The sequence below is a fragment of the Lepus europaeus genome, chromosome 15, assembly GCF_033115175.1.
Source record: "Lepus europaeus isolate LE1 chromosome 15, mLepTim1.pri, whole genome shotgun sequence".
Taxonomy (NCBI): domain Eukaryota; kingdom Metazoa; phylum Chordata; class Mammalia; order Lagomorpha; family Leporidae; genus Lepus; species Lepus europaeus.
This window is the reverse complement of record NC_084841.1, coordinates 91,531,547-91,543,729: the sequence shown is the minus strand read 5'-3', so window position 1 is coordinate 91,543,729 and position 12,183 is coordinate 91,531,547. Positions and strand designations below refer to the sequence as shown.

The following is a 12,183-nucleotide window of genomic DNA, read 5'->3' as shown; positions in this document are numbered from 1 at the left end:
GGGCATGAAATAATAAGGAACAAAAGTGTCTTCGTGCTACCATCCCCACCCCCATACCTACTACCCACAGATAACCAGGGTAAGATGCAAGTGTATCCATCCAGACATGTTTTATTTATATTTTATTTATTTAGAAATAATGCTTTTCATTTAAAGAATCACAGGGCCAGCGCTGTGACATAGCGGGTAAAGCCACCATCTATAGTGCTGGCATCCCTTATGGGCGCCAGTACAAGGCCGGGCTGCTCCACTTCTGATTCAGCTCTCTGCTATGGCCTGGGAAAGCAGTAGAAGATGGCCCAAGTCCTTGGGCCCCTGCACCCACTTGGGAGTCCCGTCAGAAGCTTCCAGCTCCTGTCTTCGGATTGGCACAGCTCTGGCCGTTGCAGCCCATTGGGGAATGAACCGGCAAATGGAAGACCTCTCTCTTTTTCTGCCTCTCCTTCTTTCTCTGTGTAACTCCGACTTTCAAATAAATAAATCTTTAAAAACAAAAGAATCACAAAGATTCTTTACTGTGTAAATATGTTTACGTATATTTGGTATATGTTGTAAACATACTTCACACAGAAACTTCGGAAAGTTCAGGGAAATTTTAATTAAAAGATAAATTTATATTGGTGCAGAATTAAAACTTCTTTGTTTATTTTGTTTATTTGGAAGGCAGACAGACAGAGACAGATGGGTAGAGATGGAGAAGGAAAAACAGAGAGATCTCCCATATGCTAGTTCAGTCTGGAAATGCCCATGATAGTTGAGGCAGGGCCGGGGAAGCTTAAAGCCAGGAATTCGTTGCAGGTCTGTGACACTGGTGTCAGGGACACAAACACTTGAGCCATCACCTCCTTCTACCCAGGGTATTCCTTTGCAGAAAACTGGAATTGGGAGCAGAGCTGGACTCAACTCAGCATACTGATATGTGATGCAGGCATCCCAGTAACCTCTCAGATCATTGCCAGTTGTGTGTCCTGCTGCAAAAAATGTTGAAATCCTTGTATAATGAGGGGTTTTCAAGAAGATCATGGAAAATGTATATTATAAAGACACTATGCATGATTTCAAATTTTTTTTGCACCAAGATATTTTTAAAAGATTTTTTATTTTATTTGAGAGATCTCCCTTCCATGGGTCCACTCCCCAAATGGCTGCAACAGTTGGAGCTGCGCTGATCTGAAGCCAGGAGCCAGGAGCTTCCTCCAGGTCTCCCACGAGGGTGCAGGGGACTTGGGCCATCTTCTACTGCTTTCCCAGGCCATAGCAGAGAGCTGGATCGGAAGTGGAGCAACCAGGACTAGAACCGGTGCCCATATGGGATGCTGGTGCCGCACAGAGGATTAGCTACTGTGCCACAGCACCAGTCCCCACCAAAATAGACTTTAAAAAAATTTGTTTATTTATTTAAGAGGCAGAGTTAAAGAGAAGGAGAGAGAGAGAGGTCTTCCATCCTCTAATTCACTCCCCAAATGGTCGCAGTGGCCGGAGCTGGGCTAATCCGAAGCCAGGGGCCAGGAGTTTCTTCTGGGCCTCCCACATGGGTGCATGGGCCCAAGCACTCAGGCCATGAGATGGGAGCTGGATCAGAAGAGGAGCAGTTGGGACTTAAACTGGTGTCCATATGGAATACCAGCATTGCAGGCAGAGGCTTAACCCACTATGCCACAGCGCCAGACCCCCCAAATTGACATTTTTTTAAAGATTTATTTATCTATTTGAAAGTCAGAGTTACACAGAGAAAGGAGGAGAGGCAGAGAGAGAGAGAGAGAGAGAGAGAGGTCTTCCATCTGCTGATTCACTCCTCAATTGGCCATAATAGCAGGAGCAGTGCCAATGCAAAGCCAGGGGCCAGGAGCTTCTTCCGGGTCTCCCAAGTGGGTGCAGGGGCCCAAGGACTTGGGCCAATTTCTACTGCTTTCCCAGGCCACAGCAGAGAGCTGGATTATAAGTGGAGCAACTGGGACTCAAACCAGCGCCCATATGAGGTGCCGGTACTGCAGGCGGTGGCTTTACCTGCTATACCACAGTGCCGGCCCCCAAAATAGACTTTTATTTCAATTGTCCATGAGCTTTTTGAAGTTCCCTCATATATATTTCATATATGTTGATATTATTGAGTTCCGTATGTACACAGATGTCATAATTTTTTAGCTATTTTGTATTTCCTAATGAGATCCCAATAGTGGTTTTTTTTAATTTGACAGAGTTACAGACAGTGAGAGAGACAGAAAGGTCTTCCTTAACCTCAGAACATGTCAGTAATTTTTCGTTTCAACTAACTGGTTCATCAATTTCCCTTACTCTGATTCTGACTTTGAAAAGATCACTAAACTTCATTTTCCTGTCCCTTATGCTGGTTAGTTAAAAATGGTTCTGTTTTCAGTGTTCTACCCAGGAGTTCTTCTTGATTGTCAAAACTCTGTGTCACCTGAAGTCAGAATTTCAAGCGTTAGTACCAGCTGTGAATTCCCAAGTTCACTCAGACCTGCTGCGGACCTGCGCTTTGGACATTCCGGAGCTCCTCAGGCCAGTGGAGCGTTACTTGCAGGTCCTTAATGAACAAGCGGCCAAGTAAGTGCCAGACGCTCAGCCCTTCCTCTCCAGCGGTGAATCCCGCCCAGTGCCCTAGCCTGTTAGCCTGGGAGGCTTCATCTTGGCTAGAGTGATAGTGGAAGTTGCACGAGTACTTACACAATTAGAAATGTGGTTGAATTCTAAAAGCTTTATTTTAAAGTGGCCTGGAACTTAGGCACTTCCCCACCCCAGGCAGCTGTGGTGCTTCCCCAGGTGGTAGATGGGAAGAGGGAACTCAGGGATGGTCTGCCTGAGATCTGGGATCTGCAGTTGCAGAGTTGTCCTTTATGAAGGATGCATTTCACAGTGCGTCCCACAGAGAGCTCTGTCTACAAGACAGATGATTTGGCACTTATATTTGTTTTTATCTTCTGAACAAGCACATGACACATATTTACTTTTATCTCTTGCTTTCATTATGGGAATCATGAAGTTGCAAGATGAAAGTGACATTGGCGTAGCTTGTCCGCCCTAGGGAGTTAAGGCATGTACCCATAAATATTTAGTGGCAGAGCTGGCATCAGAACCACGTTTTCTTGACTTGCAGCCCATTGATCTTTCATCATGCAATGGAAAATAATTGATCACTGGCCTAAGGAATATGCTTCAATATGTATATTTTCATATTTTAGAATTGGGGACAAAACTGAATTATTCAAAGACCTTTCTGACTTCCCCTTAATAAAAAAGAGGAAGGATGAAATTCAGGAAGTCACAGAAAAGATCCAAGTACATTTACAAGAAATCCGAAAAATATTAAAAAATCCTTCCGCACAGTATGTGACAGTATCGGGACAGGAGGTAATGTCAAACTTACTTTCATTTTCTGGTAGTTCTGCTTGAGTAGAAAAGCTGTTTTGAAATTTAAATATGTGAAGATTCATTGTAAATACCTTTGTTTTCTTCAAGTTTTCTGATTTGTTCCTTGGAAATATGTGTAGTAACTTCTTTTGATAGAAATGGAATTATTTAAATGTTGTTTTATTGGTCTCTTTGTGTACTGATGGTATCTGTTGAAATTATACAGGAGCTTGATTATTGTGATTGGTACCTGATAGGATTCATTTGCTCTGAATCCAGGAGGGAGAAGTTGGTCATTGATCCCTGGCTGGATGGAGGAGACAAAGCCAGCCTCTTGTGTTGCTGACTCAGGGCTTCCTCCTGCAGTTAGTAGTATGACTGCTACAGAAAGCAAAACGCAAAAAAACCAGAACAGTAATGAAAGCCTACACTTAATAAGCCTTGCACAGGACTCTGCTGCTTTGTCATGGGTACTTCTGCCTAAAGTTCAGTATTAACCGCTGATTGAGAACCAGATGAGGACAAGTTTGCTGTCTAATTATGATAGGACAACCTCCAGTGTCGCCTGAGCAGTCCTGTCTCCATAAGTTTAGTAACATATGGACATCCCAGCTGTGGGAATTTGAGAAACTTTACTGTGTTTAATAGGAAATTTGTGCATAATTTCTATAGGATGAACATTTTATTCAAGATTTTAAAAGAACCTTCACTGCCTCTGTGACAGTCGTAATCATATTTTATGCATCTAGATAACTGTCCCTTAATCGTGAATTAAATGTGGCGTGGATATGGGACAATACTTAGATCTGGGATAGTATTGGCAATTGGTATTATTCCTAAGGGAAAATGAGCAAAATAGTGGGGAAAGCCTCTAGGAAATTTTCCTAAGCACATAGCAAATCTGGATTTGTTTAGTGTATTTAAAATGTGGAAAATGATCTCTGTTAAATCCTTTAAATAAAAAAAAGTTTGAAAATTCTTAAGAGAAAGAGAGCGAAAGAAAAGGGAGTTTGGAGACAAATGTAGTGACAGAGACAACCGAAAGTGGTTTCTGGAGTGAGTGAAGAATTTCAGCCAAGTAGTGATGATGCCAGCCCAGTGATCAGCACGGGCTGTGTTTTGACGAGCCAGATCTGATGTTTAACCAGGACAGAACTGGACCCAGAAGAACAAGAGAGATTTCTAGAACAAATCAAGGCAGACTTCTTGCATGGACACCTAAGAAACAAAGTCAAGAACTGCGGAGCAGGGAAAGCTGCCGTGACAGCTCTCTGAGATGTCTGAAATACGTGCTATTTTCCAGTGTTTGTTAGTTTCCTTCTTACCAATAAAATCCTTAAACAAAAGGCCTACGTGCTCGCACTTAGAAGATTTGAGAAAGGGAATAGCTACAGAGAAATTGTGGTGACAGCCAGTGTAGAAGAGACAGGAATCCCATGGGTGACAACTCTGAGAGCCCTGGCAAGACCAGGAGGGCGCCCCTCAGAGCACGTGCCCAAGAAGTGACAGGCCGGCAGTGCGGTGGGCTGCCGTGATACCCTCCCCGTGTTCCATCCTCTGTTGCTCTGTAAGTGGGGGAGCCATGGTATCTCCAGGGTGGACCTCTGATATCTGCAGACTGAGCGGTTGGGGTCCACACTGTTACCAAGGTGCTTCTTGTTTTTGCTGGCTTCTCCTCTCGCTCCCTCCAGGCCTTGGGCGGTGACTGCTGCGGAGTCCGTGGTGGTCAGTGTGCTCCTGGTGTGTCAGAGGTCAGTGGGACCCTGCGTCCTGCTGTTTGCCTTTGGGAACCCTTTCTCAGAATTATTCCATAAAAAGACCATTGTGTCTTCACATAGAACATTTTACAATAGCAGAATTTTCTAGTGTAGGTCGACAGTGATTTTACATTTTCCATCAGTGATTTTTTGTTGTTGTTGGATTTTTTTTTTTTCAGTTACTTTTTGTAGCCAAAGGGATTTTTTTTAGGCTCTAACTCTTCACTCTTAACTGTTTAACTGGATGTGGCAGATTTAAAGCTGTTGTTTCCTTTTTATACAACAAGACATCATTACTTTCAGAATTTTTGCTAAGGATGAAAATTCTTAAAATTAACTATTAATTTCTATTATAATTAATGTAAAGGCCACACTGTTTCAATGTATAGAAAATAAACTTAAGAACCAGACTGATACTTAAGAATAAATACCTAAAGCTAAGTGCATGTTATAAAACTGATAAATATTGGAAAGTTCCTGTAGCCTTCTCAAAGCTAATAGCCCCACAGAACTTCTGGATTCCATTCTGTTCAGGGTAAACTTTAAAAAATTTATTAAAATACAACTTTGAGTGGTAACACCGAATGAGACCACGTTGAGATCGGGACTGTACAGAAGTAGTGCTTCCTGTGGATGGTGGGTGCTGGAGGTGCTCGCTTGTGGAGCACAGTTGGCTCTGTGAAGCTATGGCTCACCTGAATGAAGACTGGAGAAGAGCTCTCGTGGGAACAAGTGTTCCTCTCTTCATACTTAAGGAAGTCAGTGTTTTCTTCATGAAGATAGTTTCGGAGGAGTTAGGTTCCCTGGATAAAAACTATTGCTAAAAATCCTCTTCTGTTCAGAATAGAGAAGGAACTAGAGCTCAGACTAATGTAACATCTAATAATTGACTGTTTAAAAATTTGTATACTGGCCGGCGCCACAGCTCAATAGGCTAATCCTCCGCCTTGCGGCGCCGGCACACCGGGTTCTAGTCCTGGTCGGGGCGCCGGATTCTATCCCGGTTGCCCCTCTTCCAGGCCAGCTCTCTGCTGTGGCCCAGGAGTGCAGTGGAGGATGGCCCAAGTCCTTGGGCCCTGCATCCACATGGGAGACCAGGAGAAGCACCTGGCTCCTGGCTTCGGATCAGCGCGGTGCACCGGCCGCAGCGGCCATTGGAGGGTGAACCAACGGTAAAGGAAGACCTTTCTCTCTGTCTCTCTCTCACTGTCAACTCTGCCTGTCAAAAAAAAAATTTTTATACTTATAAATGTAATTTTATCTAGGGTATTCGAGTTTTAAATAAGTAGATACTAATAATTGAAGTTATTAATGCCAAATCACCACCCATAGTATGCACACTACAATATTATAAATATTAAGGCCTGAAGTTACATCTTTTATTGTAGACTTATTGCTCAACACAAGTTGTACTGTATCCCAGGTATTGAAGTCCTAATTAATACTATTGGGCTGTGTTGACATATATAAAGCCTCCCAAGAAGAATACTGAATTTATTTTGAATGTTCATAGCAATATTTACTATAACAGTTGTGTCACAATTTTGAGAAAGCTTTTAAAATGTAATAACTGTTTATTTAACTGTCTGTATTTATTTCAGTTTATGATTGAGATAAAGAATTCTTCTCTATCTTGTATACCAGCTGATTGGATTAAGGTTGGAAGGTAGGTTTGAGAAATAACTTATTTCTTAGAACATTTATTATAATGACATCTGTATACTTGTGTGCTCCAGGACGGATACTAGCTACATTCTTGAAGTTAGGATGAATTTTTCTCCTTTTGGTTTTCTTATGAAACTTTTAATCAAAGAAGTTTTTATTTATTTATTTACTATTTTTATCATTGATTTATAGATGTTTTTCAAAAGGGTATCTTGTTGCCTCTGTTGTCTTGTTTTGTAAATCACCATTATGATTCAGAGTGTATCTGGAAAAACAACTTAGAGACACTGCAGCTGCACTTCCTGATGAGTGCTCTCCCTGACATTTCTCTTATGAAGCTGATACTTCATTTTCTACCTCCGTGAGCTCCGCATTTCTTTGTCTTAATGCTCTCCTTGGCACTGAGTTACCAATAGTTCTTTAGATCTTCCCTTGGTGACTTGTATCATGAATTAATGAAAATAAATTAATTAGAAAATTAGGAAATGGCATTGATGCTTTGCCTTTTCCTCGGTTGGGCGTCCATCCCCAGAGGGGACTCACTGGAGGAAGCAGTGTTAAAGGGGCACCCAAGCCTTGAGGGGGCCTTTATGTGGCATGCTTATTAATAATGTGGTTACTAAGAAGTCCTCATGAACCTGGATGGAATGTTACACTGGTCTAAGGTAGCGGAAGAGGGACTTCGAGCTGGTGACAGGTCTCTGTTAAGGACGAAGGGAAAGTTGACATGAGGTGTGAATGATTATTGATGTCTTACTTCAATTAAAAAGGAAGCCTGTTACCTGTTGCCACAGCAACAGATGATGATGGCACAAGTGTGGTTTCTTTAGCTCTAATACCTCCCTTTTTTCCTGTGCTCCCAGAAGCTGTACTTGAGACTTGAATATTTTTTATTTTAGGGGATGTTGTTTTCTCTCTTTGCAGGCATCCTTTGCTTTATCTACTTTAGTCCTATGCTATAACTAGTGAGTGGAAATATGCTTTATGGAGAGAAAGTATCAAGATATCATGTTAGTTTATCTAAAACAAAAGCTGAAACGTCTTCCTCAGTGGGTTTTTCCAGAAAAGAAAGCTGTAGTAAATCTTTCTACGTAGAAGTATCTGTGACGTAATTTAAAAGCAACAAGCAAGACTGAGTATCATGGAAATTGAATGAACAAGCCAGATGGTCTGGGGGGAGGTTATTGTGATCTCTGATCTATTGTGTGTCCCTTGGGTCTTGAGAGGGTAGGTTAGAAACTGACTGGTCACAGTTGGAGGACAAAAGGCTCATGCCTCATCCAGTGTCTGCTGAATTGAAGGTAACTGTGACAGTGTAATACCAAAGTGAGCGAGCAGAGAAAGACCAGAGACCACCCTGACCTCATCTTCTTGAAGACCTGTCATCGTAACGGTTGCATCAACAGCGTGGACACCAGTAATGCCACCACAAACAGTTGCCAACGCTGGTGGAGTGCTGACTGCAGGCACTCTGCCGGGCACCGTCTGTTTGGTCTTCGCGATAGCACTCAGGAGGTAGAGGCCATGGCCATGTGTTTTATGCACCAGGAAAGCTGCTGTTCAGAGAAGAGCAGTTCGGCTTGCTCAGGAGTCACATGGCTAGCAAGTGAGGGGGGAGAGTGGAGCCCTGACCCCAGTTCTCTGACTGGGACCTTGGTCTCCCATCCAGCTCTGTGGTTTCTTGATGAAGGGATCAGAGATTTCCTCAATCTGGACAAGGGGCGTGTGGCACAGGAGTCTGCAGAAGGTTCATGGAACATGCATATTGCAGATACTACTTGTAGGTTTCAGTTTTTCTTGTGCCAAAATGAACGTATCTCATTTTGCCATGTGCTTTTTAAAGCACTTTTGTGTTTCATCCCCTCTGGGGCCATGGTGGATCTGCAGTTAGATCCTGAAGACTTCTTTTACTGGATTGCCTCCTGAAATAATGCGTTGCTGTGATTCTTAATGCTTTCTGTTTCTCTTCTTTCTGAAACACCACAGTCATGCAGCAAAGTGTAAAATGTGCAGAGTACTGTGCCCTCCACTGGGGTATCCACCTCGCAGCTTTGTTACACTACCTATGTTGCCATATTTGCTTCTGATCTTCATCTTTTTTTTTTTTTAATAAAGGAAGCATTTTCATTTAGTAGAATTTAAAGAGAAAAGCATTTTCCAATGAAATAAAAAATATGAACTCTGACTTTGCCAAATGGATATAATTTTTAAAACATCTTAAAAGCCTTCTGAGCAAACTCATTTTGTTTGGAATCAGTAGAGTTCAGACATGTAATTAAAGAATGTTCTCTATTTACAATGGTTTACTTTCAAGGTTCATCAGAGAATAATAAGTACTACTTTAATTTTCTGAAGTGATGCCATTACTGATTTCATATAACCTTGATTTCCTATTTATGTTTTTTCTTCTCTTCTAGCACAAAAGCTGTGAGCCGCTTTCACTCTCCTTTTATTGTAGAAAATTACAGACGTCTGAATCAGCTCCGAGAGCAGCTCGCCCTTGACTGCAGTGCTGAGTGGCTTGGTTTTCTAGAGTGAGTTTACAGTGAAAAATAGAATCTGACTTTTGCTGTGAGAAATAGACCGGAAAATCTTTCCATCACAAAAGAAAAGTAGAGATTATTGCTTGTGACCCACTGTGAAATAGCTGAGTACTTGTGTGCTCTGTTTTTATTTTTAATCTGTTGAAATGTAAGCTCATCTTGGCCTTTGGTGAGAGACCTTGTATACTTTATTGTTGCTGTACTAATATTTTGCTGCTAGTGATGTTTAGTAGAGTCACTTGTTGAAATTCTACCTTGAAATTACCTTTTTCATGTAAAGGCCTAACATCTCTTTCAGAGTTGGACAAGTATGGGTTCTGTTTTATTTTTATTATCTCCATTAATTCTTTCTTTTTTTAATATCCTGTTGATAATTCTTTCTTTCTTTTTTTTTTTAATATCCTGTGTTATTTTCCCTCTGATTTTATACTCTGAAAATTTAAAATCTGTGGGAAGGTTGACATGAGCATCTGTACAGCCTTCACCTCATATTAGTAAGTGTTAACTTTACCACATTGTTTTGTATTTTGTATCTCATATATATTTTTTTCCTGAACCATTTGGAAATAAGATTTAGACATCATAACACTTCACCCTAAATACTTGAGTGTACATCTTCTGAAAATGAGGACAGTCTGTTACATAATATTATCACCATTATCACACCTAGGAAAAATGAATATTAATTTAAAAAATATATTTGAATTTCCTTAATGTCTCACTCAGCAGATTTTTAAATGAAAAATTTAATCAGCTTCCACACGTTGCAGTTGGTTGTTACGTTTCTTGAGACTGTTTAAATCTAGAACAGTCTGCCACCAACAGTCTGTATAAACCAACTCTGTTTTTATACATGGAATTCTTTTAAGGAGCCTTGCATCCTTCTCTTCTGAATTTCTGGACAGTTCTGTGTTCTGAGCGACAGTTCTCCGTGCTGTGCTGGGAAATGGCTAGCAGCTGGTGCTCTGGAGGGTGGCCGTGTTGTAGAGCTCACTGGTTTCTGTGCTCTGAGTACTCCCACCATGGCTGCTTCAAGCTCCTACTGGACTGGAGTTGGAAAGTGATGTGCACATTTGAGTTTGTATTCTTTCCTCTCCCTCCCTCCCTCCTTACTTCTTTCTTTTCCTTCCTCTCTCCCTCATTCCCTCCCTCCCTCTCGGCCTTCTTTCTTTCCTTCCTTTTCTTCGTTTTGAAGATTTATTTATTTATTTGACAGGCAAAGGGCCAGAGAGCGGCGGGGCTGGGATGTATGGGCTGAAGCTGGGAGCCTGGGAATCCATCTGTGTCTCTCAGAGGGACTTGGGCCATCTTCTGCTGCTTTCTGAGATGCATTAGTAGTCACTAGATCGGAAGCAGAGCACCAGGACTCCATTGGCATTCTGATATGCGATGCTGACATTGCAAGCCTTGCTTAGCCTGCTGCGCCATGGTGCTGGTCACATAGGTTGACTTTTGAGTCTGTTGAACCAGCTACAGCTGCTGCTGATCTAAGTAGTTACCATGTTAACTCAGTCTTCCTCACATGAGCCCTGTGAGGTTAAATATTATCATCACCCCCAATTTACAAATGTGTAGAGTGAGATTGGAAATATGAAGCTGGTCGGCCACAGCGGTAAGGGTTGCAGCTCAGGTTGAGCCAGGTGTCTGGCAGGCAGGTGTGTTCCCTCTGCCTTCCTGCTCGCGGTAAATCCAAGGCGTCACTGTGTACAGAAACGTGGTATTGTCTCTGTCAGGCAGTAAAAATTCAGTGAGGTCTTTCAGGTGCTGTATTCCATAAAGTAACCCACTTGGCAAGTGAAAAGCAAAGAACAGGCAAAATATTATTTGATAGTTTTTAAAAGGTAGTAAAGAGCACCAGTGTCTTCTTATATAGAGGAGACGTGTCACCCAGACCGTTAAGAGATTCCAACTGGCTTACCTTCACTCTGTGGAGATTATCTTGACTCAGTCTGGTTTCGTTTTGTTTTTGTAAAGATTTGTTGTATTTATTTGGAAGGCAGAGTGACAGAGAAGAGGGACACACACATGCGCGTGCACACACACACACACACTGATCCTCTTGAATCCAAGGATAGAAATTTTGTTCACTTCCTTATCTAATTCACTTTCAAGTTTGGATTCAAGGGCTTTCAGGGCTCTTGGTTCTTTCCATTTTCTTGACTTTTTCCTTGGTGTGTCACCAAGAACGTGAAAATGGAACAAAAAAAATCACACCTTTCAGATCTCAAGGGCCGTGTTCTAGAAGGATCCTGGGTTTTGGTTTAATATGCTTCAAGTTCTGTCTGTCAGTGTTCCAGGCTCAAGAAAATTTAGGCTCTTGCAGGCTAAAAATGTTGGTGTTATTCTTGATTCTTTCTTCTTTTTTGTCCCTTTATCAGCTATCTAATTCTTGATTGTCGGTTTTCTGTTTCCTGTGTTTGTCTGATTTGTCTCTTCTTCCTGGCTCCCCTCATAGCATTCTCACTGTATCAGCCTTGTGAGTAGAACGAGGAGACCTCTGCTTTTCTCACACCTCCCCTGAGCTGTAGCTGGGCTTGCTAAGGGGGAGCTCACATTAATGCGCCATCCCTGAAGAGTGTGATCCTCACGATGTGTTACTCAGGGCAGAAAATGGTGCAGAACAATATGAAAGCATGGTACAGTCTTGCATATGGATATTCATATAACACACAGCATACGTACCCTCATTTGTTTAAAGATTAATATACATGCTTCCTATTAAAATGAAAATTTCCTACTGGATGTGTGCACACCTTTGGAGGAATATGTGTATATGAAGCATGCCGTTATGTGCATACAGACACAGATACTCCTCAGCTTATGATGGGTTTATGAGGACATAATCAGTT

The 12,183-nt window shown here is 41.9% G+C and overlaps 1 protein-coding gene across 2 annotated transcripts in view; it reads left to right on the top strand.

Moving 5' to 3' along the window:
* MSH3 (mutS homolog 3) overlaps nucleotides 1-12,183 on the top strand; it is a 178,447-nt gene that overhangs the window by 92,845 nt on the left and 73,419 nt on the right. For both annotated transcript variants that reach the window (XM_062212494.1, XM_062212493.1), the window contains exons 14-17: nucleotides 2,378-2,565; nucleotides 3,201-3,369; nucleotides 6,728-6,792; nucleotides 9,209-9,325. In XM_062212494.1, the coding sequence (XP_062068478.1) occupies nucleotides 2,378-2,565; nucleotides 3,201-3,369; nucleotides 6,728-6,792; nucleotides 9,209-9,325 (539 nt within the window). The remainder of the gene's footprint in view (nucleotides 1-2,377; nucleotides 2,566-3,200; nucleotides 3,370-6,727; nucleotides 6,793-9,208; nucleotides 9,326-12,183) is intronic.